The sequence below is a fragment of the Physeter macrocephalus genome, chromosome 21 (assembly GCF_002837175.3).
Source record: "Physeter macrocephalus isolate SW-GA chromosome 21, ASM283717v5, whole genome shotgun sequence".
Classification (NCBI taxonomy): domain Eukaryota; kingdom Metazoa; phylum Chordata; class Mammalia; order Artiodactyla; family Physeteridae; genus Physeter; species Physeter macrocephalus.
This window is the reverse complement of record NC_041234.1, coordinates 45,676,619-45,703,281: the sequence shown is the minus strand read 5'-3', so window position 1 is coordinate 45,703,281 and position 26,663 is coordinate 45,676,619. Positions and strand designations below refer to the sequence as shown.

At 39.1% G+C, this 26,663-nt stretch overlaps 1 protein-coding gene across 8 annotated transcripts in view; it reads left to right on the top strand.

Moving 5' to 3' along the window:
* The window catches only part of OPHN1 (oligophrenin 1), a 671,055-nt gene that overhangs the window by 348,860 nt on the left and 295,532 nt on the right, over positions 1 to 26,663 (top strand). For 7 of the 8 annotated variants that reach the window (XM_028482255.2, XM_028482256.2, XM_028482254.2 and 4 more), the window contains 5 exons: positions 6,383 to 6,493; positions 9,120 to 9,236; positions 10,833 to 10,962; positions 13,467 to 13,570; positions 23,620 to 23,711. In XM_028482255.2, coding sequence (XP_028338056.1) covers positions 6,383 to 6,493; positions 9,120 to 9,236; positions 10,833 to 10,962; positions 13,467 to 13,570; positions 23,620 to 23,711 — 554 coding nt within the window. The remainder of the gene's footprint in view (positions 1 to 6,382; positions 6,494 to 9,119; positions 9,237 to 10,832; positions 10,963 to 13,466; positions 13,571 to 23,619; positions 23,712 to 26,663) is intronic. The other variant, XM_024116548.3, reaches the window with a different exon arrangement.

Sequence of the window (26,663 nt, the reverse complement as noted above, 5' to 3'; positions counted from 1 at the left end):
TTACCATTGAGGATGATGTTGGCTGTGGGTTTGTCATATATGGCCTTTATTATGTTGAGGAAAGTTCCCTCTATGCCTACGTTCTGCAGGGTTTTTAACATAAATGGTTGTTGAATTTTGTCAAAAGATTTCTCTGCATGTATTGAGGTGATCATATGGTTTTTCTCCTTCAGTTTGTTGATATGGTGTATCACGTTGATTGATTTGCATATATTGATGAGTCCTCGCATTCCTGGAATAAACCCCACTTGATTACGGTGTATGATCCTTTTAATGTGTTGTTGGATTCTGTTTGCTAGTATTTTGTTGAGGATTTTTGCATCTATGTTCATTGGTGATGTTGGCCTGTAGTTTTCTTTCTTTGTGACGTCTTTATCTGGTTTTGGTATCAGGGTGATGGTGGCCTCTTAGAATGAATTTGGGAGTTTTCCTCCCTCTCCTATATTTTGGAAGAGTTTGAGAAGGATAGGTGTTAGCTCTACTCTAAATGTTTGATAGAATTCGCTTTTGAAGCCATCTGGTCTTGGGGGTTTGTTTGTTGGAAGATTTTTAATCACAGTTACAATTTCAGTGCTTGTGAATGGTCTGTTCATATTTTATATTTCTTCCTGGTTTAGTCTTGGCAGGTTGTGCATTTCTAAGTATTTGTCCATTTCTTCCAGGTTGTCCATTTTATTGGCATAGAGTTGCTTGTAGCAATCTCTCATAATCTTTTGTATTTCTGCAGTGTTAGTTGTTACTTCTCCTTTTTTATTTCTAATTCTATTGATTTGAGTCTTCTCCGGTTTTTTTTGTTGATGAGTCTGTCTAATGGTTTATCAATTTTGTTTATCTTCTCAAATAACCAGATTTTAGTTTTATTGATCTTTGCTATCATTTCCTTTCTTTTTCATTTATTTCCTGTTTCTAGGTATATTTTGATTTCCTCTTTGATTTCTTCAGTGATCACTTAGTTATTAAGTAGTGTATTGTTTAGCCTCCATGTGTTTGTATTTTTTACAGATCTTTTCTTGTAATTAATATCTAGTCTCATAGCGTTGTGGTCGGGAAAGACACTTGATACGATTTCAATTTTCTTAAATTTACCATGGCTAGCTTTGTGACCAAGATCTGATCTATCCTGTGTAATGTTCCATGAGCACTTGAGAAAAATGTGTATTCTGTTGTTTTTGGATGGAATGTCCTATAAATATCAATTAAGTCCATCTTGTTTAATGTTTCATTTAAAACTTGTGTTTCCTTCTTTATTTTCATTTTGGATGATCTGTCCATTGGTGAAAGTGGGGTGTTAAAGTCCCCTAGTATGATTGTGTTACTGTCAATTTCTCCTTTTATGTCTGTTAATATTTGCCTTATGTATTGAGGTGCTCCTATGTTGGGTGCATAAATATTTACAATTGTTATATCTTCTTTATGGATTGATCCCTTGATCATTATGTAGTGTCCTAATTTATCTCTTGTAATAGTCTTCATTTTAAAGTCTACTTTGTCTGATATGAGATTTGCTACTCCAGCTTTCTTCTGATTTCCATTTGCATGGAATATCTTTTTCCATCCCCTCACTTTCAGTCTGTATGTGTCCCTAGGTCTGAAGTGGGTCTCTTGTAGACAGCATATATATGGGTCTTGTTTTTGTATCCATTCAGCCAGTCTGTGTCTTTCGGTGGGAGTATTTAATCCATCTACATTTAAGGTAGTTACCAATATGTTTATTCCTATTACCATTTACTTAATTGTTTCGGGTTTGTTTTTGTGGGACTTTTCCTTCTCTTGTGTTTCTTGCCTATAGAATTTCTTGTGGCATTTGCTGTAAAGCTGGTTTGGTGGTGCTGAACTCTCTCAGCTTTTGCTTGTCTGTAAAGGTTTTAATTTCTCCATCAAATCTGAATGAGATCCTTGCTGGGTAGAGTAATCTTGGTTGTCGGTTTTTCTCCTTCATCACTTTAAATATGTCCTGCCACTCCCTTCTGGCTTGCTGAGTTTCTGCTGAAAGATCAGCTATTAACCTTATGGGGATTCCCTTGTGTGTTATTTGTTGTTTTTCCGTTGCTGCTTTTAATATATTTTCTTTGTATTTAATTTTTGACAGTTTGATTAATATGTGTCTTGGCGTGTTTCTCCTTGGATTTATCCTGAATGTGACTCTCTGTGCTTCTTGGACTTCATTTACTCTTTCGTTTCCCATATTAGGGATGTTTTCAACTATAATCACTTCAAATATTTTCCCAGTCCCTTTCTTTTTCTCTTCTTTTTCTGCAACCCCTGTAATTCGAATGGTGGTGCGTTTAATGTTGTCCCAGAGGTCTCTGAGACTGTCCTCAGTTCTTTTCATTCTTTTTTCTGCTCTGCAGTAGTTATTTCCACTATTTTATCTTCCAGGTCACTTATCCGTTCTCCTGCCTCAGTTATTCTGCTATTGATCCCATCTAGAGTATTTTTAATTTCATTTTTTGTGTTGTTCATCATTTCTTGCTTCCTCTTTAGTTCTTCTAGGTCCCTGTTAAATGTTTCTTGCATTTTGTCTATTCTATTTCCAAGATTTTGGATCATCTTTACTATCTTTATTCTGAATTCTTTTTCAGGTAGACTGCCTATTTCCTCTTCATTTGTTAGGTCTGGTGGGTTTTTACCTTGCTCCTTCATGTGTTGTGTGTTTTTCTGTCTTTTCATTTTGCTTATCTTACTGTGTTTGGGGTCTCCTTTTTGCAGGCTGCAGTTTCATAGTTTCTGTTGTTTTTTATGTCTGTCCCCAGTGGCCAAGGTTGATTCAGTGGGTTGAGTAGGTTTCCTGGTTTAGGGGGTAGTGCCTGTGTTCTGGTGGATGAGGCTGGATCTTGTCTTTCTGGGGGGCAGGTCCACGTCTGGTGTTGTGTTTTGGTGTGTCTGTAGCTTTATTATGATTTTAGGCAGTCTCTCTGCTAATGGATGGAGCTGTGGTCCTGTCTTGCTAGTTGTTGGGCATAGGGTGTCGAGCACTGTAGCTTGCTGTTCGTTGACTGAAGCTGGGTCTTGGTGTTGAGATGAAGATCTTTGGGAGATTTTGGCCGTTTGATATTATGGGGAGCTGGGAGGTCTCTTGTGGACCAGTGTCCTGAAGTTGGTTCTCCCAACTCAGAGACAGAGCCCTGACACCTGCCTGGAGCACCAAGAGCCTTTAATCAACACGCCTCAGAATAAAAGGGAGAAAAAATAGATAGGAAAGGAAGGAAGGAAGGAAGGAAGGAAGGAAGGAAGGAAGGAAGGAAGGAAGGAAGGAAGGAAGGAAGGAAGGAAGGAAGGAAGGAAGGAAGGAAGGAAGGAAGGAAGGAAGGAAGGAAGGAAGGAAGGAAGGAAGGAAGGAAGGAAGGAAGGAAGGAAGGAAGGAAGGAAGGAAGGAAGGAAGGAAGGAAGGAAGGAAGGAAGGAAGGAAGGAAGGAAGGAAGGAAGGAAGGAAGGAAGGAAGGAAGGAAGGAAGGAAGGAAGGAAGGAAGGAAGGAAGGAAAGGAAGGAGGGAAGGAAGGAAGGAAGGAAGGAAGGAAGGAAGGAAGGAAGGAAGGAAGGAAGGAAGGGAGGAGAGAAGAAAGAAAGGAAGAAAGGAAGGAGGGAAGGAAGGAAAGAAGAAAGGAAGGAAGAAAGAAAGGAGGAAAGGAAGAACGAAAGAAAGAAAGATGATAAAATAAAGTAAGATAAAATAAAGTTATTAAAATAAAAAAAATAATTATTAAGAAGAAAATTTTTTAAAAGTAAAAAAAAAGAAAAAAGAAACAAAAAACAGGACGGTCAGAACCCTAGGACAAATGGTGAAAGCAAAGCTATACAGACAAAATCTCACACAGAAGCATACACCTACATACTCACAAAAAGAGAAAAAGGGGAAAAAATAATATATCTTGCTCATAAAGTCCACCTCCTCAATTTGGGATGATTTGTTGTCTATTCAGGTATTCCACAGATGCAGGGTACATCAAGTTGATTGTGAGGATTTAATCCTCTGCTTCTGAGGCTGCTGGGAGAGATTTCCCTTTCTCTTCTTTGTTCGCACAGCTCCTGGGGTTCAGCTTTGGATCTGGCCCCGCCTCTGCGTGCAGGTCACCTGAGGGCGTCTGCTCTTCGTTCAGACAGGACGGGGTTAAAGGAGCAGCTGATTTTGGCACTCTGGCTCACTCAGACCGGGCGAGGGAGGGCTACGGATGCGGGGTGAGCCTGCAGCGGCAGAGGCCGGCGTGACATTGCACCAGCCTGAGGCGCGCCGTGTATTCTCCCGGGAAAGTTGTCCCTGGATCACGGGACCCTGGCAGTGGCGGGCTGCACAGGCTCCCAGGAGTGGAGGTGTGGAGAGTGACCTGCGCTCACACACAGGCTTCTTGGTGGCGGCAGCAGTGGCCTTAGCGTCTCATGCCCGTCTCTGGTGTCCGCTCTGATAGCCGCAGCTTGTGCCTGTTTCTGGAGCTCCTTTAATCAGTGCGCTTAATCCCCTCTCTTCGTGCACCGGGAAACAAAGAGGCAAGAAAAAGTCTCTTGTCTCTTCAGCAGCTCCACACCTGTCTCTGGAGCTCCTTTCAGTGGCGCGCTTAATCCCCTTTCCTCACACATCAGGAATCAAAGAGGGAAGAAAAAGTCTCTTGCCTCTTCAGCAGCTCCAGACTTCTCCCGGACTCCCTCCCGGCTAGCCGTGGTGCACTAACCCCTTCAGGCTGTGTTCACGCTGCCAACCTCAGTCCTCTCCCGGCTTCCGACCGAAGCCGGAGCCTCAACTCCCAGCCCCCGCCCATCCTGGCGGGTAAGCAGACAAGCCTCCCGGGCTGGTGAGTGCTGGTCGGCACCGATCCTCTCCGGGAATCTCTCCGCTTTTCCCTCCGCACCCCTGTGCCTGCGCTCTCCTCCATGGCTCTGAAGCTTCCCCCTCTGCCACCTGCAGTCTCCGCCCGTGAAGGGGCGTCTAGTGTGTGGAAACCTTTCCTCCTAAACAGCTCCCTCCCACTGGTGCAGGTCCCGTCCATATTCTTTTGTCTCTCTTTATTCTTTTTTCTTTTGCCCTACCCAGGTACGTGGGGAGTTTCTTGCCTTTTGGGAGGTCTGAGGTCTTCTGCCAGCATTCAGTGGGTGTTCTATAGGAGCAGTTCCACGTGTAGATGTATTTCTGATGTATCTGTGGGGAGGAAGGTGATCTCTGCGTCTTACTCTTCTGCCATCTCCTCTCTTCCCCTACATGCAGATTTTTTGCTATTTATCCTGCTATTATTCTCTGAGCTTCCTCAACCTGTTGCTTGTATCTGTGTTTAACTTTAGAAGGTTTTCAGTCATCATTACTTTAAATATTTCTTTTGTTTCTCTCCTTCATTTCCTTCTGGCATTCCTAGTATGCATATCTTACACGTTTTATAATTGTCCAACATTTCTTGAATAATCTACTCTATCTTCTTTATTCAGTTTTGTCTGCATGTCATTTTTTGAAATTTCTATTGCCATATATTCAGTTCACTGATTCTTTCCTTTGTCTTGCCCAGTCTTTTGGTGAGCCCATTAAAGGCATTCTTTATTTCTGCTAGTGTTTTTGATTGCTATCATTTACCTTTGATTATTTCTTCAAATTTTCATATGTCTGCTTATATTATCCATCTGTTCTTGTGTATTGTCCTCTTTTCCATAACAGCCTTTAGCTGTAATCCCTGATTCTCTGATTTCACCATCCACCATCTCTGTCTTCTTTGAGTCTGATTCTGATGCTCGTGCTTCAGACTGTGTTTGTTGGTTTGTTTTGCCTTTTTGCATGCCTTGTAATATTTTGTTGAAAGCTGAACATGATGCCCTGGGTAAAAGGAACTGAGGTAAAAAGGCCGTTATTATTAGGTTTTATTCTTATCTGACTAGGACTTAGGCTGTGCTCTTTTTGCTATAGCTGTTCTTGTCAGAGGCCAAAATTTCCTCTGGTGTCTTTGTGTTTTGTTTTCCCTATTACCTTTGGATTTCTTTAGAGAGATATTCTTAAATAAGGTTTGATACTGGTTTCAGCAACAGGCTTCTGCTTCTGGGCTTCTGCTCTGGCAAGCTTCGATTCTCCATATTCAACTATCTATCCAATTTTTGAGGCAGTGGTTTTTCCTCTGACTTCAATACTCTGTTGGTTCTAAGAAGAGTTGTTGATTCTCAGCTTAGCTTTTCCTTGTATGAGGATGGACACAATAACTTCCAAGCTTCTTACTTTTTAGGCCAGAAACCGGAAATCTTGCATCAGTCACTTTTTCTATCTTGGCTTCATGTTCCCTGTTTGTAAAATAAAGGGATAAGGTCACTGCTTGGTGGCATAATTCTCCTCCAGCCCTAACATTCTGTTGAATCCATAAGCACTGACTTGCATGAATGACTATGCTGTTATGTGACATTTGTTACCCTTTTTCTACAGGCAGACCTCCAGGTGGACAAGGAGAGACACAATTTCTTCGAGTCGTCCCTTGATTATGTTTATCAAATCCAGGAAGTTCAGGAGTCTAAGAAGTTCAATATTGTGGAGCCAGTAAGTTCTATCTGTTGATGAATGGTCTAAAAATATTTACCAAATCTCAGGTAAATGTGGAGAACTTTGATTATAAAATTGGAGTCTCCAAGAATATGAAGGATAGTCAATGCTTAGTAATGAATGTCAAAGAAGTAGACACACTGGCTTATGTTTTTCTTGCTCTCTCACTAATATTCTCTCTCTCACTCTTCCTTTCCCTCCCCCACACTCCTTCCTCCCCCATTTCTCTCTATAGCTATGATTTTTTCTTTATCTTTCTTTTCCTCCTCTCCTTCCTTCCCTTCCTTGATTTCTGTGTCACCTTTCATTTTACCTTGTTCTCCTCCCTTCCTTCCTCTCATACTTTCATAAGGTTTCTGAATGTACTCATCATATCACAGACACTGTTCTAGGAACTCATGTTCCTTGCATTCAGTGACTTCCCATTCTATTATTTTTACTTCCATCTTTGGAAAATTTTTTAAATTAAATAGCCTTAATTTATTATAAAAGATGACGGGCTGTGGTTTGACAACTATGTTGAATTTTAACAACTTTCTTTTTTATTAGAAAATAATGTAGAAAACAATGTAAAAAACAATTGCAGAAAAGCTATAAAAACTTATATGTAGAACAAAACAAATACAACAAATCTCCCATACAGAGATGATCACTGTTAATATTGTGGCATTTTTCCTCCTAAATTCCCTGTGTATCTGTTATATTCCTTTCTCTATCTATTGTGCATGTGTACTTGTAGATGTGTGTACACATGTGCATGTGTGTGTACACATATTACACATGAACATGTATATATCTATGTACATGTGTATCTGTGCTCACAGTTGTATATATTTGCATATATATATGTGCAAACAAGTATTTATTAATTTATCCGATAAGCATTTATTGAGCTTCTGTTATGTGCCAGGCACAGTGCTAAACACTGGGTATTCTATAGTGAAAAAGGCAGACTCAATTTCTGTCTTAATGAAGACTATGCTATGCTTTCGTGGGGAGACAGAAGGGAAAGAAGGATACACATAAATAAAATAAATATGAGTTGTGATAAGGACTAAAACAAAGAACAAGAACAGACATCTACTTTAGATCAAGTGGTCAAGGGGCACCTCTGAAAGTGTCATTTAAGATGAGATCTAAAGAAAGAGAAGATGAGGCAATGTGAATAATGGGGAAAGAACATTCCAGGCACAGAAAAACACATGTGCACAGTCCTTAAGTTAGAAAAGAATGATGTGCTCAAGGAATGAAAAGATTAGTGCCTTTAGATACTGGTGAGAGAAAAGGAGAGTGGCAGGAAATAATAGCTGACAGGAAGGCATAGGATCTGTAAGCATGGTGAAGGGGTTAGGTTTTAGTCTATGTATAGTAGAAAAATCACTGATGGGTATTAAATAGGATATGACGTGCTGATCTTGTTGTGTGGAGAAGGGCTTGGAAGGGGGCAACAGTGGGAGTGAGGAAACCAGTTAGGAGGCTGTTGCAGTGGTCTAGGCAAGCAAAAATGTTGCTTTGGGTTTGGATGGTGGTAGTAGAAACAGAAAAGTAAGATTGGATTAGAGATATATTTTAGAAGCAAAACTGACAGGAATTACTGATTGATTAGATTGAGATGTGAGTGAAAGAAATCAGAATTCTTTACTTTCTGGCTTGATTGACTGAGTGGGTGGTGTTGTCATTTCCTGAGATGGGAAAGCTTGGAGAGAAGCAGGAAGAATGTCTATATAACTGTGTATGTGGTACACACACTCATATGCATTTATATATATGTGTACATATATATGTACATATATATAACTATATATGTATATATACATACACACGTGTATAGTACATAAGTATGTACATAGTTTTTATATGCTTATGTATATATACATATATAGTTTGTGTTTATGTAAATATATACACACATATTTATGTGTTTGTATGTATATATGTATGTGCATATTTATATGTACTCACCTGATTACTTTCTAAAAAGAACAGAGCAGTTTTTACTACTTCCTATTACTATTGCCAGCATTGAGCATTGCTTTTAAAATGTTTGTATTTGATAGATGAAAATTGTATTTTCTTTTGTTTTTATTTGTGTATATTTGATTTTAATTGGGTTGTACATTTTAAACTTTAAAAATATATTTTATTGATCATTTCTGCGTCTTCTTCTGCAATGTCCCAACCCCTCCCTGAAACATTTCTAACTTGAATATTGATTTTCAAAAAAAAAAAGATCCTTGGATCTTTTAGCATTATGACAGTCTTCATTATGGTCATTTAGCCATTTTAATTTATTGAGTACCTATTCTGTGCCATTCCTGAGGATATAAAGACACAGTCTATTCCCACATTATGTCCATACTGTCCACATTATGAATGGTTTTATATGCTATCTGAAAAGGGTATTGATGAGTAAATTTGGTAATAGTTCTTGTTTTGTAGATCTGAGTCCAGTGTTAATGTTTAACCTACTAAAAGAATAGCTATGTGTAGACCTGTTTGTGTTTGTGTTACTGCTTTTAACACTATACTCCACTGTGTGGAGTTTCTTTTTGTGCATCTATTTCCTTTATTTGATTAATGAGAAGGTGCTGGTGATAAAGTTATTTTTATACATTTTCCCTAGGTCTTGGCCTTTCTTCATAGCCTCTTCATTTCCAACAGCTTGACCGTGGAGCTCACACAGGATTTCCTTCCATATAAACAGCAACTCCAGCTCAGTTTACAGAATGTGAGTTTACATGTGCGTTTCTTCACCTGTCTCTGAATTCCAATTGGATATCAGCTCCAATATCTTGACCTTGGAGTTCTAGGTTATTACATCCCAGATAATTTGTGAGGACAGACTGGCATGGATCACAAATGTTTTAGTGTACTAGATTGTTCTTACTCTTCCAGTTTCAGCTCTTCCCTGTGTTTGAGGCTGACTGTTGTTCAAACCCACCCTTCTATCCACTGACGTGTCTATCTATCCAATATTTGTTAAATGTTGATAATTTGCTATATCTCTCGCAGATCAGAACCCAACTATGGGCTTTTTTAAGCACAGGTCTTATGCTCCTTCCCTGCTAGTTAGTCAGGGCATTCTCTTTGTAGGTTTTATTACCACAAATGCCCATTTTCCCCTTTTTTCCTTTTCTCACTACTTTTCCCATTACATTACTAGAGTTGAATAAATTATTTTTAAAGGTTGTCTCCACCTTCTTTCCCATGCTGTTTCTTATAGATGGGCATAGGCACACTCTTCCCTTCCTTGTCACATATATTATTTTTCTCATTTACTTATTTAATCCACATTTAACAACTACTTAGGGATATAATGAACATATACTCTGTGCCAGGCATTGTAAAATGCACTGGACATACCATAATGAGGCATGTTAGTTTTTGCCTTCAAGGAATATACAGTCTCTTGGAGCCAAGAGATATAAACAGAGATATATCATGATTACTTATGAAAAGTGCTAAAATACAGTTAAGACCAAAAAAGTTAAAGAAGCACAGAGAGTGGAATAATTGACTGTCTGGTACAGTAAAAGAAGGTATCACTGAGGTAGTGACTTTGGACTTGTTACATTGCATAAAATTTATAGTTGTATTTTTAGATGAAAACAGTTGGTAAGTTGCGGTGGAAATAAACTTTACTTGGTTGTTTAGGAGAATCCTGATTTACAGGTGTTGTTTTTATTGTTGTTTTTCTTTCTGGGTACTCTCTTTCACCAGAATGTGAGAGCCCCTCTCTTCTGCTGATTTACAAAATATTCCTATAACCAGGAATATTTAGTTGTGTACTTTTAAATATGTTACTTCTTAACATTAGCTTTTGCTATTCATGAGCATGAAAACATAGGTTTTCTGTTAGCCTATGTTCAAAGAGAGCACCCTGTCATATCCTTTATTCTAATGGCCTGGATTTGATTCAGAGTCAAGTAGGCAGTAGCTTTACTTGAGGCAGAATGTAGAAGTTGCCAGTGATAGTATTATGTTTGGGAACCTTCTTTATAGCCTCCCTTTTTGTAAGGCAGGGGTCAGTCTGTTGCTCAGTATTCTTAAAGCCTTTACTTATTGGAGGCTTTTGTCATTTCCATTATAAAATGTTTCCCAGATGTGGTTTTATGGGTACATTGGTATTTATGTTTCCCTCTCCCTTTCAGACTTTAGTACTGTTAAACTCCACTAAACTGTTTTCTAATTACTATGCCATTCAACATTAGTTTCTTTGCTATGTTGTAGCACATGGTGAAAGCCAAGAAAACTCTGCACTGGGTCTTTGACCAGTGAATGCTTATTCATGATGATGGTGATGATGATAATGATTATGATGATAATGTCTTGACAGACAAGAAATCATTTCTCCAGTACCCGAGAAGAGATGGAAGAACTTAAGAAAAGGATGAAAGAAGCTCCGCAGACATGCAAACTTCCAGGGCAGCCAACCATCGAAGGCTATCTCTATACACAAGAGAAATGTGTGTGGGAATACAGGGATAGCTACTGGGTTTCAGTAGGCTGACACCAGCTGCCACTTGACTTCTCCAAACTCCAGGCACCCATATAGTTCATAGACCCCTGCCAGCTATACCTATTTGGAGAGTAGTGTGGGAATAGAGAAAATAAGAAGGAGGGAGAAATTGGAGGAGGAGGTTAAGGATTTGTCTTACAAAGGCTGTGGGATGATAAGACCTAAGGTTTTCTCTGAGATTCAAAATGGGGATTGTTAATTGCTTAATCCTTTCAATGACTCTTTGGGGCTAAAATGGAGGTAGGAGAAAGGAGACATAAAATAGTACTTATTATACCTACTATGTTCCAGGCATGGTGTTAAGTGCTTTAAATATACTACCTCATGTAATCTTTGAAACCACCTTATCATACCCATTTTACACATGAAGCCACTGAGGCTTAGAGAGATCACTAGTTGAAAGTCACCCAACTATCATGTAGCAGGGCTAAGTGTAAACTCAGGTTTGTGAAATGCCAAAACCTATGCTCCTACAGCTATACTCTATACCTTCCACTGCCTTAGGATCATAAACTTTCCCTTAAAGCAGTACACAACCATTGCGATTTCAGTGAGCAACACAGTTGTTCATTGCTAACCAAGGAAAATGGGTTAACTTATCTGGTCACTGAATATTGCAGCGGGTTCAAGCTTTTCTACCTCCTAAATAACATTATGTAAACCTGTATGTGCTATTTGATTTTCCTTTTGAACTATGACCCAATGTCCCCAAAGCCTGTGATTTCATTCCCTGACCAGAATTATTCTACCTGGTGAGTAGGCAGATGAGACTACCCAGCGGTTACCAGTGGCAAAACCCACTGAAATCCACAAAACATGGTATTTCAGAAGTGATATTATCATGCTTTTCATCCCTTAGAGCAACTCACTTTGATGGTTTTCAAAGATGTGTTCTTCTATTTGTCAGGTTCATCTCTTCAACTCTCCATTGCAGGATCTCTCAGTCTCAGTGGTATTGACATTTCAGGCTGGCTAATACTTTGTTTTGAGCAGTTATCCTATGTATTATAAGGTGTTTAGAAGCATCTATAGCCTCTCCCCACTTTATTCTAATAGCACTTCCCAGGTGTGATAACCTAAAATGTCTCTAGGCATTGCCAAATGTCCCCTGGGAGGCAAAATTGCCCCTACTTGAGAACCACTGCTATATTATAAGAGAGGCACAAAGTAATGAGTATGTAATCTTGTCTCTAATGTCAACTAACTATGTGATCCTTCTATGCCCCAGTTTTCTAATTTGTTAAATGGATATGACATTCCTACTCAGTTGAATGTACGCTTACTAAGAATCCTTTTTGCCAGACAATATGCAATGCATTGGGGGTACAAAAAATGGATCAAACTTGGTTTTTGCCCTCAAGAAGTTCACAGTCTGATTAAGACACAAGTATATCAAGAACTATAATGAAATGTGTTGAGCACTGCATTTAGGGCATATATCTAAGGGCTTCACTGAGGAAGTGATATATGAACTGAAACTTGAATTATGACTGGGAGTTTGACAGGTAACGAAAATGGCAAAGAAAATTCCAGGTGTATACCACTGCATGAATAAAGGCACAGAGGTGTGTGAGGTTGTAGTTTGTTTGTAGGGTCTTGGTTTTCCAACAACAGTCCTAGTTTATACTTGTTTTCCTGATATAATTAGTGATAATGCCCTATTCACTCTTAAATATGTCTTGAACTTGGTCTATATATTATATTGCCACCTATTTTTTTTGGTAACTTAATATAATTCCATGAGACGAGCACAGAGGTGAGGGTGGCAAAAGACAAAGTTGGAAAGGTAAATATGATCACATTATAAAAGGCTTTGTGAGCCAACCTAAGGAGTTTGGAGAGAGTGGGAAAGCCATGGGTGGTTTATAATAAAAAGAATTATATAAATAAACCTATAATTAAAAAAAAATATTTCTCTAGCAAAAGAGTAGAGAATGGGCTAGAAAGGAGTGATCACAGATGGGGGAAACCAAAGAGAAGGCCACTGAAAGAATTAATTGGAGAAATAGTGAATTTTTGTTTTGTTTGAAATAGCTCATAAAACATTTTTTTTAAAGTCAGAAATAGGGTCCTGAATGAATTCAGTTCTAAAAGGGGTGAAAGGAGAGACATGTAGGGGATAGAAGGGCAGGTTACAGGGAAGGAGGAGCAGAAGATTACAGATGTTTCCAGATCATACAATAGGATATATAATGGGAGCATTCACAGGGGACATGGCAAGGAGAGTGGTTTGGAGCAAACCAGAGCAGATATGGAAAGCAATTGATGATTAGGCTATCCATCTGTGTAGTGGGTAGGTGGTACTGCACGGCTGGAGCTCAGGGGAAAAGTAGCACTAGATCTGGATCATGACCATGAAGAATAATCTGTACACAGCTTCTGTCTTAGGGGTGGACTGACCATGCAGCCAAAATGCTTATTCTATCAGCTCACTGTTGCCTATCTTTGTAGGGGCTTTGGGAATATCCTGGGTGAAATACTACTGCCAATATGAGAAAGAGACCAAAACGCTCACCATGACACCTATGGAGCAGAAGCCAGGTGCTAAGCAGCAGGTCAGTTCTTTTATGGGCCACATTTTTTTGAAATACATCTGTGACTGCATCTCAGAAAAGAGTATTTGTTGACTTCGTGTCAAAGAATCAAGTCCACCACTGTCGTGTGAAGCCATGACTTCATATGTTCTCCATGGCCTAAGTTTGCATTGGGCCAGATACTACTCAGTTGAGTGAAAAATCTCTGTTAATGATTCCAGGCCTTCTGAAAGTGCCTGTACTCTTTTAGATCGTTGTTGCAAGAGTCTATCACATTGTACAAAGAAAATTTGCAAAAAATATGGATAAATTGGAGAAGAGTATTACTTGCTTTTAAGAAGGCTCTACTATAGGATTCCTTTAAATAGTTAAGAGTTTAAACTACAAAACATTTTCCAAAATTCCTTTTTTAAAGGAGTATTCTGTTGCCTAAAGTTGAAATAATCTATACCCCACATTGTATGTAATGCTCAAATATATTTAAGCAGTTAATGCCTCTTCTTCTGCCCTCCAAACTTTCCCCTCTACTCCCCAAAATGGCAAGATGAGTTTAACACACTGAGAAAATAGTTCACTAACATGGAGGAACCTGATCTTATATATATATATTATATTATGTGATACATTATATATTATTTTTTATGTATGACCACCCAGCTAAAAATATTACTCTGTTATCTCACTTTTGCCTATCTTTTTAGGGGCTTTGGGAACACATACACACACACACACACACACACACACACACACACACACACACACACACGCACACACGTACACACGAAGGTTTCTTAAGATAAAAGCTGATAGACTGACTATTCATATTCTAAAAGTAGTTCAGTGTGTCCCTTTAACTGTCTCTCAGACAGGGTCTTAGGGCATAATTTTTAAGGATTTCCCTTATTTACAAATTGTTTATAAAGTGAAAAAATGGTTTACTTGTTAGCATTGAAAGTTGTGGTGCATGAACACCCAATTTCGATAGGCAGAAATTTGGAGACTTTTGGGGCCATTTTTTCTCCATTGCTAGTGCTTTCCATGGAAGATCTCTCTTATGTGGCTTGTTCATAGGAAATTAGTGATGATTGAGATTTGGTGGCAGGCTGTTGAAAAACTGCTTTTCTTTTTTGTCATTAACCACAAGTTTTGCCACTCTGCTTTGAACGTGGATTAGACATGGGATGCACCTCTAACGGAGCACACCAAATTGGGTCTCCACAACCCTCATCCATGTTTCTATGTGGGCCAGTTATTTATCCATGAATCCAAAACTCTCCTTAGTTTCCAGTCTGCCAATTGCCAAAGAACCTTTCAACGTGGTTCCAATAAATTGTGCTGTAGCACAGAATCTGTCCCATTTCTGTCAGAACTTAGCTTATGTATCTGACTGACAAGTGCTTTTTTTTTTTTTTTTTGTGGTACGCGGGCCTCTCACTGTTGTGGCCTCTCCCGTTGCGGAGCACAGGCTCCGGAGGCGCAGGCTCAGCAGCCATGGCTCACGGGCCCAGCGCTCTGTGGCATGTGGGATCCTCCCTGACCGGGGCACGAACCCGTGTCCCCTGCCATCGGCAGGCGGATTCTCAACCACTGCGCCACCAGGGAAGCCCTTGGCAAGTGCTTTTAAGTAACACTGTCCTGTAGTCTTATTTTTTCTTTTTCTACACACATTACTTTCCAAACTTTGGACTTCAAAGTTCCTTTCTTAGGCAGGTCCTACTGCAAAGCTGAGGCCAGAGGCAGCAGATACCACTTTCATAGCTTCTTAGCAGATGAGAGCAAGCCCTTCTTTTAGTTATTCTTTCCCCCTGCACTTTTAATTGAGTGGCTACTTGCAAAACTGCAGTGAGTGTCAGCCTAAGCAATTTAAATATGGGACTCTTTATGGAGTGGAAAGAGGAACTTGGTTGTCCATTTACAGCAAAGGGGAGGTGGAAGTAGTTACTTTAATTTCCCTAAACTGAATTGGAAATGGTTTCTTCTTATCATTTCTCTCAGTTCCTTTTACTAGTTTGTGTTTTAGAAAGGTAAATAATACAAATAAGTGAGACTATAATAATGATAACACCATAAAAGCCACTATTTATTCAATGTTTGCTGTGCACCAGGCTCTGAGCTAGACATTTGTTGTCATGTGCCTCATTTACTTTCTCAGCAGCACTGTGAAGTATCATTAGCCCAGTTTGGAGATGGAAGAATTAGCTCTCTTTCTGACTGTGGTACTTACCAGTGTACTCTAGTAATTCAGCCTATCAACTTCCATTTGGGTTGTACTGCTTACTTTACCGAACACGATCCCAAATACTATTTTATAAGATTCTCATCCCTTCCCTTTCAGGTAGTTGTAAGAGGCAAGAGAGCTACATTTTGAATCACAATAACTAGTTTTACCTATTTATTCATTTACTTATTCATTCATTCATTCTTCATATCAAATATTTTCCCTTCCAGTTATACTGAGATACAACTGACATACAGCACTGTATAAGTTTAAGGTGTACAGCATAATGATCTGACTTACATACAATATGAAAGTATTATCACAATAAGTTTAGTGAACACCCATTGTCTTATACACGTACAAAATTAAACAAAATTTTTTTTTCTTGTGATGAGTACTCTTAGGATTTACTCTCTTAACAATTTTCATATATAACATACAGAAGTGTTAATTATATTAATCATGTTATACATTACATCCCTAGTATTTTTTTATCTTATAACGGGAAATTAGTACCTTTAGATGCCTTCATCCAATTCCCTATTCCCCCAGCTTCCACCTCTTGTAAGCATAAATCCGATCTCTTTTTTCTATGTTACTTTGTTTATTTGTTTGTTTTTCAAGTATAATTGACCTGTAAAACTATGTTAGTTCCTGATGAACAACATAGTTATTCGGGATTTCTATGTATTATAAAAGGATCACCATGATAAGTCTAGTTATGATCTGTCACCATATAAAGATAGTACATAATTATTGATTATATTCTCCACACTGTACATTTCATACCCGTGATTCATTTATTTTGTAACTGGAAATTTATACCTCTTAATCTTTCTCACCTATTTTTCACATCCCGCCCCCCCTTCGCCTCTGGCAACCACCTGTTTGTTCTCTGTACCTGTGACTCTATTTCTGTTTCATTATGTTGGTTCATTTGTTTTGTTTTTTAGGTTTAACATATAAGTGAAATCATATGGTATTTGTCTTTCTCTGTCTGACTTGTTTCACTTAGCATAATACTCTCGAGCTCCATCCATGTTGATGCAAATGGCAAGATTCATTCCCTTGTATGGCTGAGGAATATTCCATGGTTTTTATATACCACATGTTTTTTAATCCATTTATCTACTGGTGTGCACTTAGATTGCTTCTATATCTTGGCTATTGTAAGTAATGCTGAACATAGGGGTGCATATATCTTTTCTAATTAGTGTGTTTGTTTTCTTCTGACAAATACCCAGGAGTGGAATTGCTGAATCATATGGAAGCTCTATATTTAAATTTTTGAGGAATCTCCATACTGTTTCCCACAGTCGCTGCACCAATTTACATTCCCACCAAGAGTGTACTAGGGTTTCCTTTTCTCTACATCCTCACCAATATTTGTTATTTGTGGTCTTTTTGATGATAGCCATTCAGTCAGATGTGAGGTGACATCTCATTGTGGTTTTGATTTGCATTTCCCCAATGATTAGTGATGCTAAACATCTTTTAATGTTCCTGTTGGCCATCTGTTTGTCTTCTTTCAAAAAATTCAGGCCCTCTGTCTATTCTTTAAATTGTTTTTTTTTTAATTTTGAGTTTTATGAGTTCTCTGTATATTTTGGATATTAACCCTTTATCAGATATATCATTTACAAATATTGTATCCCATTCAGTAGGTGGCCTTTTCATTTTGTTTATAGTTTCCTTCTCTGTGCAAAAGCTTTTTAGGTTGAGGAAGTCCCGTTTGTTTATTTTTGCTGTTGTTGCCCTTGCCTGAGAAGACAGATCCAATAAAATATTGCTAAGCCTGATGTCACAGAGAGAACTGCCTATGTTTTCTTCTAGGAGTTTTATGCTTTCAAATCCTACACTTAAGTCTTTAATTCATTTTGTGTTTAGTTTTTTTTTTTAACATCTTTATTGGGGTATAACTGTTTTACAATGGTGTGTTAGTTTCTGCTTTACAACAAAGTGAATCAGTTATACATATATATATGTTCCCATATCTCTTCCCTCTTGCGTCACCCTCCCTCCCACCCTCCCTATCCCACCCCTCTAGGTGGTCACAAAGCACAGAGGTGATCTCCCTGTGCTATGCGGCTGCTTCCAAGCTATCTAATTTACATTTGGTAGTATTTAGTTTTGTATATGATGTGAGAAAGTAGTCAGTTTGATTCTTTTGCATGTAGCTGTCTAGTTTCCCAACATCATTTATTGAAGAGACTGTCTTTTCCCCATTGTATATTCTTGCATCCTTTGTCATAGATTAATGGACTCCATAAGTGTGGGTTCATTATTGGTCTCTCTGTTCTGTTGCATTATGTGTCTGTTTTTGTGCCAGAACAATAATGTTTTGATTACTGTATCTTTGTAGTATAGTTTGAAATCAGGGAGCATGTTAACTTCAGCTTTGTTCATCCTTCTCAAGATTGTTTTGGCTACTCAGGGTCTATGCATTTACATACAGATATTAGAATTACTGGTTCTAGTTCTGTGAAAGATGCCATTGCTAGTTTTATAGTGATTACCTAGAATCTGTAGATTACCTTGGGTAGTATGGTCATTTTAACAATATTAATTCTTCTAATCCACAAGCATGGAATATCTTTCCATTTGTTTGTATCATCTTCAGTTTCTTTCATTAGCATCTTATAGTTTTCTGAGTACAGGCATTTTACCTCCTTAGATTATTCCTAGGTATTTTATTTTTTATGTGATTATAAATGAGATTATTTTATTAATTTCTCTTTCTGATAGTTTGTTGTCAGTGTGTACAAATGCCACAGATTTCTGTATATTAATTTTGTATCCTGCAACTTTACTGAATTCTTCAATGAGTTCTATAGTTTTTTGGTAGCATCTTTAGGATTTTGTATATGTGGTATCATGTCATCTGCAAACATTGACACTTTTATTTCTTCCTTTCCAATTAGGATTTGTGTTTTGTTTTTTTTTTCTTGTCTGATTGCTGTGGCCTGCAATGCCAATACTATGTTCATTAAAACTGGTAAGAGTGGGTATCCTTGTTTTGTTTCTGGTCATAGAGGAAATGCTTTCAGCTTTGCACCATTGACTATGATGTTAGCTGTGGGCTCATCATATTTGGCCTTTATTATGTTGAGGCATATTCCCTGTATATCAATTTTGTTAAGAATTTTTTTATCATAATGGATGTTGCATTTTGTCAAAAGCTCTTTCTGCATCTCTTGAGATGATCATATGATTTTTTAGTCTTCAGTTTATTAAGTGGTGTATCACATTGATTTGTGGATATTGAACCATCCTTGCATCCCTGGGATAAATCCTAGTTGATTATGGTGTATGATCCTTTTAATGTACTGTTGAATTGGCTTTGCTAAAGTTTTGTTGAAGATTTTTTTCATGTATGTTCATCAGTGATGTTGGCCTGTAATTTTCTGTTTGTGTGGTGTCTTTGTCTGATTTTGATATCAAGGTGATGCAGGCCTTACATAATGAATTCAGAAGTGTATTGCCACTGTAATTTTTTGAAATAGTTTAAGAGGAATAGGTGGTAGTCTTCTTTAAATGTTTGGTAGAATTCACCTGTGAAGCCATCTGGTTCTGTACTTTTGTGTGTTGGGAGTATTTATTTTAATTACTCATTCAGTTTCATTACTGGTAATTGGTCTGTTTGTATTTTCTATTTCTTCTTGATTCAGGTTTGGAAGGTTGTACATTTATTTCTAGGAATTTCTCTTAGGTTGTCCATTTTATTGGTATTTGATTGATCATAGTTATCGCTTATGATCTTTGGTATTTCTGTGTTGTTGGTTGTAACTTCTTTTTTGTTTCTGATTTTATTGATTTGGGCCCTCTCTCTTTTTTTCTCGATGACTCTGGGTAAAGATTTATCAATTTTGTTTATGTTTTCAACCAACTCTTAATTTAATCTATCTTTTCTATTTTTTGTTTTTTAGTCTCTATTTCATTTATTTCTGCTCTGATCTTATGATTTCTTTTCTTGTAGTGACACTGGCTTTTGTTTGTTCTTCTTCTAGTTACTTTATGTGTAAGGTTACGTTGTTTATTTGAGATTTTTCTTGTTTCCTGAGGTAGGCTTGTATTGGTGTAACATTCACTTTTAGAATTGCTTTTGTTGCATTCCACAAATTTTGGATTGTTTTGTTTTCATTTTCATTTGTCTCCAGGTATTTTTGATTTCCTCTTTGATTTCTTCAGTGATCCTTTGGTTGTTTGGTAACACATTGTTTATCCTCTACATGTTTATGGGTTTTTTTGCAGGTTTTTTCTTGTAGTTGATTTCTAGTCATAGTGTTGTGGTTAGAAAAGATACTTGATATGATTTCTATCTCCTTAAATTTACTGACACTTGTTTTGCATCCTAGCTTTTGATCTATCCTGGAGAGTGTTATGTGCACTTGAAAAGAATGTATATTCTGCAGCTAGCTTTTGAATAAAAAGTCTTATATATAAAAAGCGGCCCCTCTTTTGGTGGGGCCTACTATTATGGGCACATTGGTGGGCAACCCCCCGTGGTTGGTTGCCAGGCCCTGCCTGCTGCTGAAGCTACCACCTGCTGGTGGGCTGGTCTGAGCTCCATTGCAGTTGGCTGTGGGGCCCAGGGAGTCCTGGAACTGGTTATTGCCCCATGGTAGTTTAGGCTGTGTCCTGGTCCTTACCCACTGGTGGGCTTGGCTAGGTCACTGGTTGGCTTCTCGTGAAGCCCAAAGGAAGGGTCCCAGAGCAGGTGTCAAGCTGCTGCTGGGTCAAGCTGTGGTCTGGGGGCTGGTGTCAGCCTGCTGTTTGGTGGGGCTGGATCCTGGGTAAGCTGGTTGTGGGGCACAGTATGTCTCAAAGCTGGTTTCAGCACACTGCTAGGCAGTGGTGGAGCCCAGTGTATCCTGGGGCTGTTGCCTGCCTGCTACAGAGTAAGGCCAGTTCCTGGAGCTTTTGCCCACTTACTGGTGAGCAGGGCTGAGCCCTGTGCTCTCTGTTAGATGGCACTGGGTCCTGGAGTGGCTGGGTAGTCCAGGGGTACCTATTGCTGCTACTAGCCTGCTGGTGGATGGGGCTGTATCCCTCTGTGGCTGGCTGCTTGGCCTAGCATGTCCTAGGACTTTTGCCAGCTATCTGGTGGGTGGGGCCAGGTCTGACGTTAATAAGCTACAAGGGGGACTCCAAAATGGTGCTTTCCAGCACCTGTTTCCTCATGGTAGAATTAGCTCCTCAAAATGGCTGCCACCAGTGTCTATGTCCCTAGGGTGAGTTCCAGTTGTCTCCTGTCTCTCTGGGTGGGTCTCTAATACTAGCAAATTTCAAATTACTGCTTTTGTCCTGCTTCTCAGAGCATGTGAGATTTTGTGTGCAGCCTTTAAGAATAGAGTGTCTATTTCCTACAGCCCTCTGGCCCTCCTGAAAGGAAGCCCTGGCTTTCAAAGCCAGATGTTCTGAGGCCTTGTCTTCCCAGGTCAGGACCCCTTGACTAGGAATCCCATATGGGGGTCAGTTTATCCCTTGCCCCTTAGGGATAAACTCTGCATTTGTAATTATCTTCCTGTTTGTGGATCATGTACCCAGGGGTGTGCACCTTGACTATACCATGCCTGTGCCCCTCCTACCTGTCTAGTTGTGGTTCCTTCCTTATACCTTTAGCTGTAGAAGATCTTTTCTGCTAGTCTTCAGGTGATTCTCATCATTGATCATCGCTCCATAAATAGTTGTAATATTGGTGTGCCCATGGGAGGAAGTGAGCTAAGGGTCGTCCTACTCCACCTCTTGGACACTCTTGTTTCAAGAACTAGTCTTAAATCCTAGTTCTGTGGCCTAGTAAATTATGATCTTGGGTAAATTACTTAATGCTGCTCAGTATCATTTTTCTCAGAAAAAATGGCAAGGATAATAATGTAGTTTATATTTATTGAGCACTAACTCTTTACTAGGTACTAGAGATATAAAGATAAATAAGACACTGCCCACATCCTTGAGGAGATCTCAGTCAAGTGGGGAAATCAGACATGAAAAAAAGAAGCTTTAATACAATGCAGAAAACACATAGCAGACAGTATATGGTATTGGGGAAGGATTTTTGAGGAAATGAAAGCTGAACTACAAGTTGCAGAACAAGTTAAGAGTTTAGCCAGTCAAAGAATATAGATAAAATCACTTTGGGTGGAGAAAACAGTATATGCAAAGTTGGAGTCATGAAAGAGCATGATACATGTGTGAAATAAGAGTACTTTTGCACTGATGGGACATAAACTAGATGATGGTGGCTGGAGGTGAACCTGGAGTGGTGGGCAGGGTGTTGTCCCCCAAGCTTTGACATTACCTCACCAAATCTGAAGGAGTTGAGAGTTTAAAGAGGGAGGGTGAGTACATGATGCTGTTAATTACTCTCATCTTGCAAGGCTAACAATGCTTGATATCCTAAGTGTTGGGATTGGGAAGGCAGATTGAAAGGTGAATATAGAGTTTTGTTTCTATAGTGCAGGAACAGGTAAAAGGATAGACCTGCAAAGGGCTTGAGTGTGACAATGAGAGGGAAGTACTGGATGATCAGCTGTACGGACCAGTTTGGATGGTATAGTGCTTAGGCACAAACCTGGCACTTGGGCAGTATTTCTGAATTTGAGACAGCAAGGTGCGTAGTATTATTCCTATTTAATAAGTTGTGATGTTTATATTCAGAGAGGAAGAATATTTACCCTGGGCCACATAGCTGGTAAATGGCATAACTGAGACAAGACCCAAGGTTTTAAACGTCTTAGTTTATTGCTATTTCTGCTATACCTACTTGGGTGACTTCGGGTAAGCCATTTTACCTCTCTGAGGTTCACTTCCCTCTGAGTGTTGTTATGAAGAAAAGTGATTTAAAAATACCTAGCATAGGGCTCCCCTGGTGGTGCAGTGGTTGAGAGTCTGCCTGCCGATGCAGGGGACGCGGGTTCGTGCCCTGGTCTGGGAAGATCCCACATGCCACGGAGCGGCTGGGCCCGTGAGCCATGGCCGCAGAGCCTGCGCGTCCAGAGCCCGTGCTCCGCAACGGGAGAGGCCATGGCAGTGAGAGGCCCGCGTACAGAAAACAAAAAACAAAAAACAAAAAAAACAAAAAAAAACTAGCATAATATGTGGCACATAGTAGGTGATCAATAAACATTACTTCTCTTTCCTATACCCCACTGTCTCTGTTGAGATAATAGAGGGGAACTGAATTATGTTGGGATTTGGGGAATTTTAATCTGTGGACACAGTGGATTTCTATGGCCTTGTTACGTGCCCACAAGACAGGTGGGCCACACTATCCTGCACATATGAAATACCAAATGCCACCTTGACTATTACACAAATATGCCTATTTTCCCTATTCCTGCCCTATCTTTGGAGATATTGCTTTTGTAATTCCCATCATCTTAAAGACTCTGGAAGTGGGGAACCAAAAATGTTTTTCTTCCCCTCTTCTATCTGCCACTTTAATGGAAGGACGATTGCAGAAAGCCACTTACCCACTGCAAACTCCCTACCTAGAAGCCTCACGAAATTTTAGTTTGTACACTTAATGGCATTTGGGCAGCCCATTTCTCCTGAATTCCCCTTTACATGTGTATAATGAGTTTCCTATTTAATATATCATGCTTGAAAAAGAGCAATGGCTTATCCTGAGCATTTTCTCCTGAACTCAGCCATTGATTTTTGGAGCAGGGAGAAACCATCTGCCACCTTGCTGCAACTACCATTTGAGGGGACAAGGCTCTCAGTGAGGCTAAACATTGTTCCCACTGCCCTGAGAGATGCCTTCCAAGTGACACAGAGGACACTGCAGTAGGCAGAAGAAACTTCTATGTATTTTTTTTCAAGCTGGCTATTAATCTTTTTCTTATATCAGGGACCCTTGGACTTAACCCTGAAGTACTGTGTGAGAAGGAAGACGGAGTCTATCGACAAGAGATTCTGTTTTGATATAGAAACTAATGAAAGGTAAGCTGTGCTGATATGAATTGACAATGTCCCCATGTGCCAGATGCTGAGCCTGGGTAGGTATTTTATTTTCCTCTGTCATCTCTTGTTGATAAAAATGAGCAAAATTATTCATGACATCATCGTCTTGGCTCCTCTGGCTGCCCTTTCAGGGATCCCTGTTAAAGCTGGCCCAGAGCTAGTTATCTCTATTCAAGGTTCAGTCAGCTTTGCCTCACTTGCTTTAGGCAGAAGAAGTTACTCCTAGGATTTAATTTGCTATTATATATGCAAAAGGTCAACATTTGGTGATGCTACAAAAGAACAGGGTAACAAAACTCATTCTTTTTTATTTCCTAATATACAAGAACAAATGAATTGGAACACGTATTTAAGGGGAGGTAGATTGGATGGAGGGTGGTAGTGGTATTGGGGAGTCTTTTTTCCCCATTTGGTACAAATATGATACAGATTTTCCTACTTTGCAGATATTTATGTAAAGTGGAAATAGTTTGACTATCAACTTTCTGATTTCAGAAAAACCTTGCAAACTTTGGACTTCGTTGCATTTGTTTCTCTCCAGTGCCCTCTTTTTGTTTTTTCAACCTGGGCAATTTTATCAGAGGGGAATTTAAATTTTAAATTTTAAAATGAGAGAATTTGGAGTTACTTTGGAAAAAGGCATGTTATATAGTTGGGAGGTTGATCCAAAATTCAGTGAGTAAATGTGTTTATTTTATTTCAGTCCATTATTTACATGTATTAGGCACTAAGTAATATAGTAGAATTTAACAAAATGATCAGATTGCTAGAAAGGAACTTGAAGGTTGAATTACAATATAATATGAACAAAACTATTAGTGATGGGAATCATATAGATCAGATTAAGAAAATAAGCCTTTTTTTTTTTTGTCTGGGAATAAGTAACTATTAGTTCATTTCCCCATTTAAAATTTCTGTTTATGGAAGGGTAAGCTGGGACGAAGTTGAGAGACTGGCATGGACATATATACACTACCAAATGTAAAATAGATAGCTAGTGGGAAGCAGCCGCATAGCACAGGGAGATCAGCTCGGTGCTTTGTGACCACCTAGAGGGGTGGGATAGAGAGGGTGGGAGGGAGACACAAGAGGGAGGGGATATGGGGATATATGTATACGTATAGCTGATTCACTTTCTTATACAGCAGAAACTAACACAACATTGTAAAGAAATTATACTCCAATAAAGATGTTAAAAAAATTCTGTTTGTGAATGTATATGCTTCTTTATTAAGCTTGGATGGTCCTGGGCTTCCCTGGTTGCACAGTGGTTAAGAATCCACCTGCCAATGCAGGGGACACGGGTTCAAGCCCCGGTCTGGGAAGAACCCACATGCTGCGGAGCAACTAAGTCTGTGTGCTACAACTACTGAGCCTGCGTACCACAGCTACTGAAGCCCGTGTTCCTGGAGCCCCTGCTCCGCAATAAGAGAAGCCACCACAATGAGAAGCCCACGCACCACAACAAAGCATAGCCCCCGCTCACTGGAACTAGAGAAAGCCCGTGCACAGCAACAAAGACCCAACACAGCCAAAAAAAAAAAAAAGAAGAATGGATGGTCTCAATCAAAGATGGCTGTAACTGTAAACATTGTTACGGATAACCGTAAGGTTGTCACTCATTTTCTCCCACAGCTTCAGGCCCAGTAGGGAGGGGAAGGTGACTGTTTGCTGTCTTCCTTTTCATGAACCTTTAGTGTCTTTGGCTATGCAGAATCAATGTACATAAATGAAATTAAAATTTTCTGTGTCTAGTTCCATTCTGATTCACTTTTCAGCTTAAGTTTGCCACCCACTTGCAAGTAATATTCCCATAGACTCAAAGCATTTGCAAACAGTTTGGCCCTAAGGTTAGGGGCTAAGACCAACTCATCTTTATATATCTTGCATCTAGTGCTATGTATAGCTCATGGTAGATACTGACTTTGGTATTCATTTTTAAATGTGTTTTTCCCTAACCACGAATGCTGAGGAATTTTGAGAATAGAACCCAGGAATTAAAGTTTCAGTGTATCTATGATTTTACGTGCCACATATTGGGCATTTTATTTTATTTTTTATTTTTTATTTTATTTTATTATTCTTAACATCTTTATTGGAGTATAATTGCTTTACAATGGTGTGTTAGTTTCTGCTTTATAACACAGTGAATCAGTTATACATATACATATGTTCCCATTTCTCTTCCCTCTTGCATCTCCCTCCCTTCCACCCTCCCTATCCCACCCCTCTAGGTGGTCACAAAGCACCAAGCTGATCTCCCTGTGTTATGCGGCTGCTTCCCAATAGCTATCTATTTTACATTTGGTAGTGTATAAATGTCCATGCCGCTCTCTCACTTTGTCACAGCTTACCCTACCCCCTCCCATATCCTCAAGTCCATTCTCTAGTAGGTCTGTGTCTTTATTACCGTCTTACCCCTAGGTTCTTCATGACCTTTTTTTTTCTTAGATTCCATATATATGTGTTGACATACAGTATTTGTTTTTCTCTTTCTGACTTACTTCACTCTGTAAGACAGATTGTAGGTCCATCCACCTCACTACAAATATCTCAATTTCGTTTCTTTTTATGGCTGAGTAATATTCTATTTTATATATGTGCCACATCTTCTTTATCCATTCATCTGTTGATGGAAACTTAGATTGCTTCCATGTCCTGGCTATTGTAAATAGAGCTGCAATGAACATTTTGGTACATGAAGTTTTGAATTATGGTTTTTTTCAGGGTATATGCCCAGTAGTGGGATTCCTGGGTCATATGGTAGTTCTATTTTTAGTTTTTTAAGGAACCTCCATACTGTTCTCCATAGTGGCTGTATCAACTCACATTCCCACCAAAAGTGCAAGAGTGTTCCCTTTTCTCCACACCCTCTCCAGCATTTATTGTTTCTAGATTTTTTGATGATGGCCATTCTGACCAGTGTGAGAT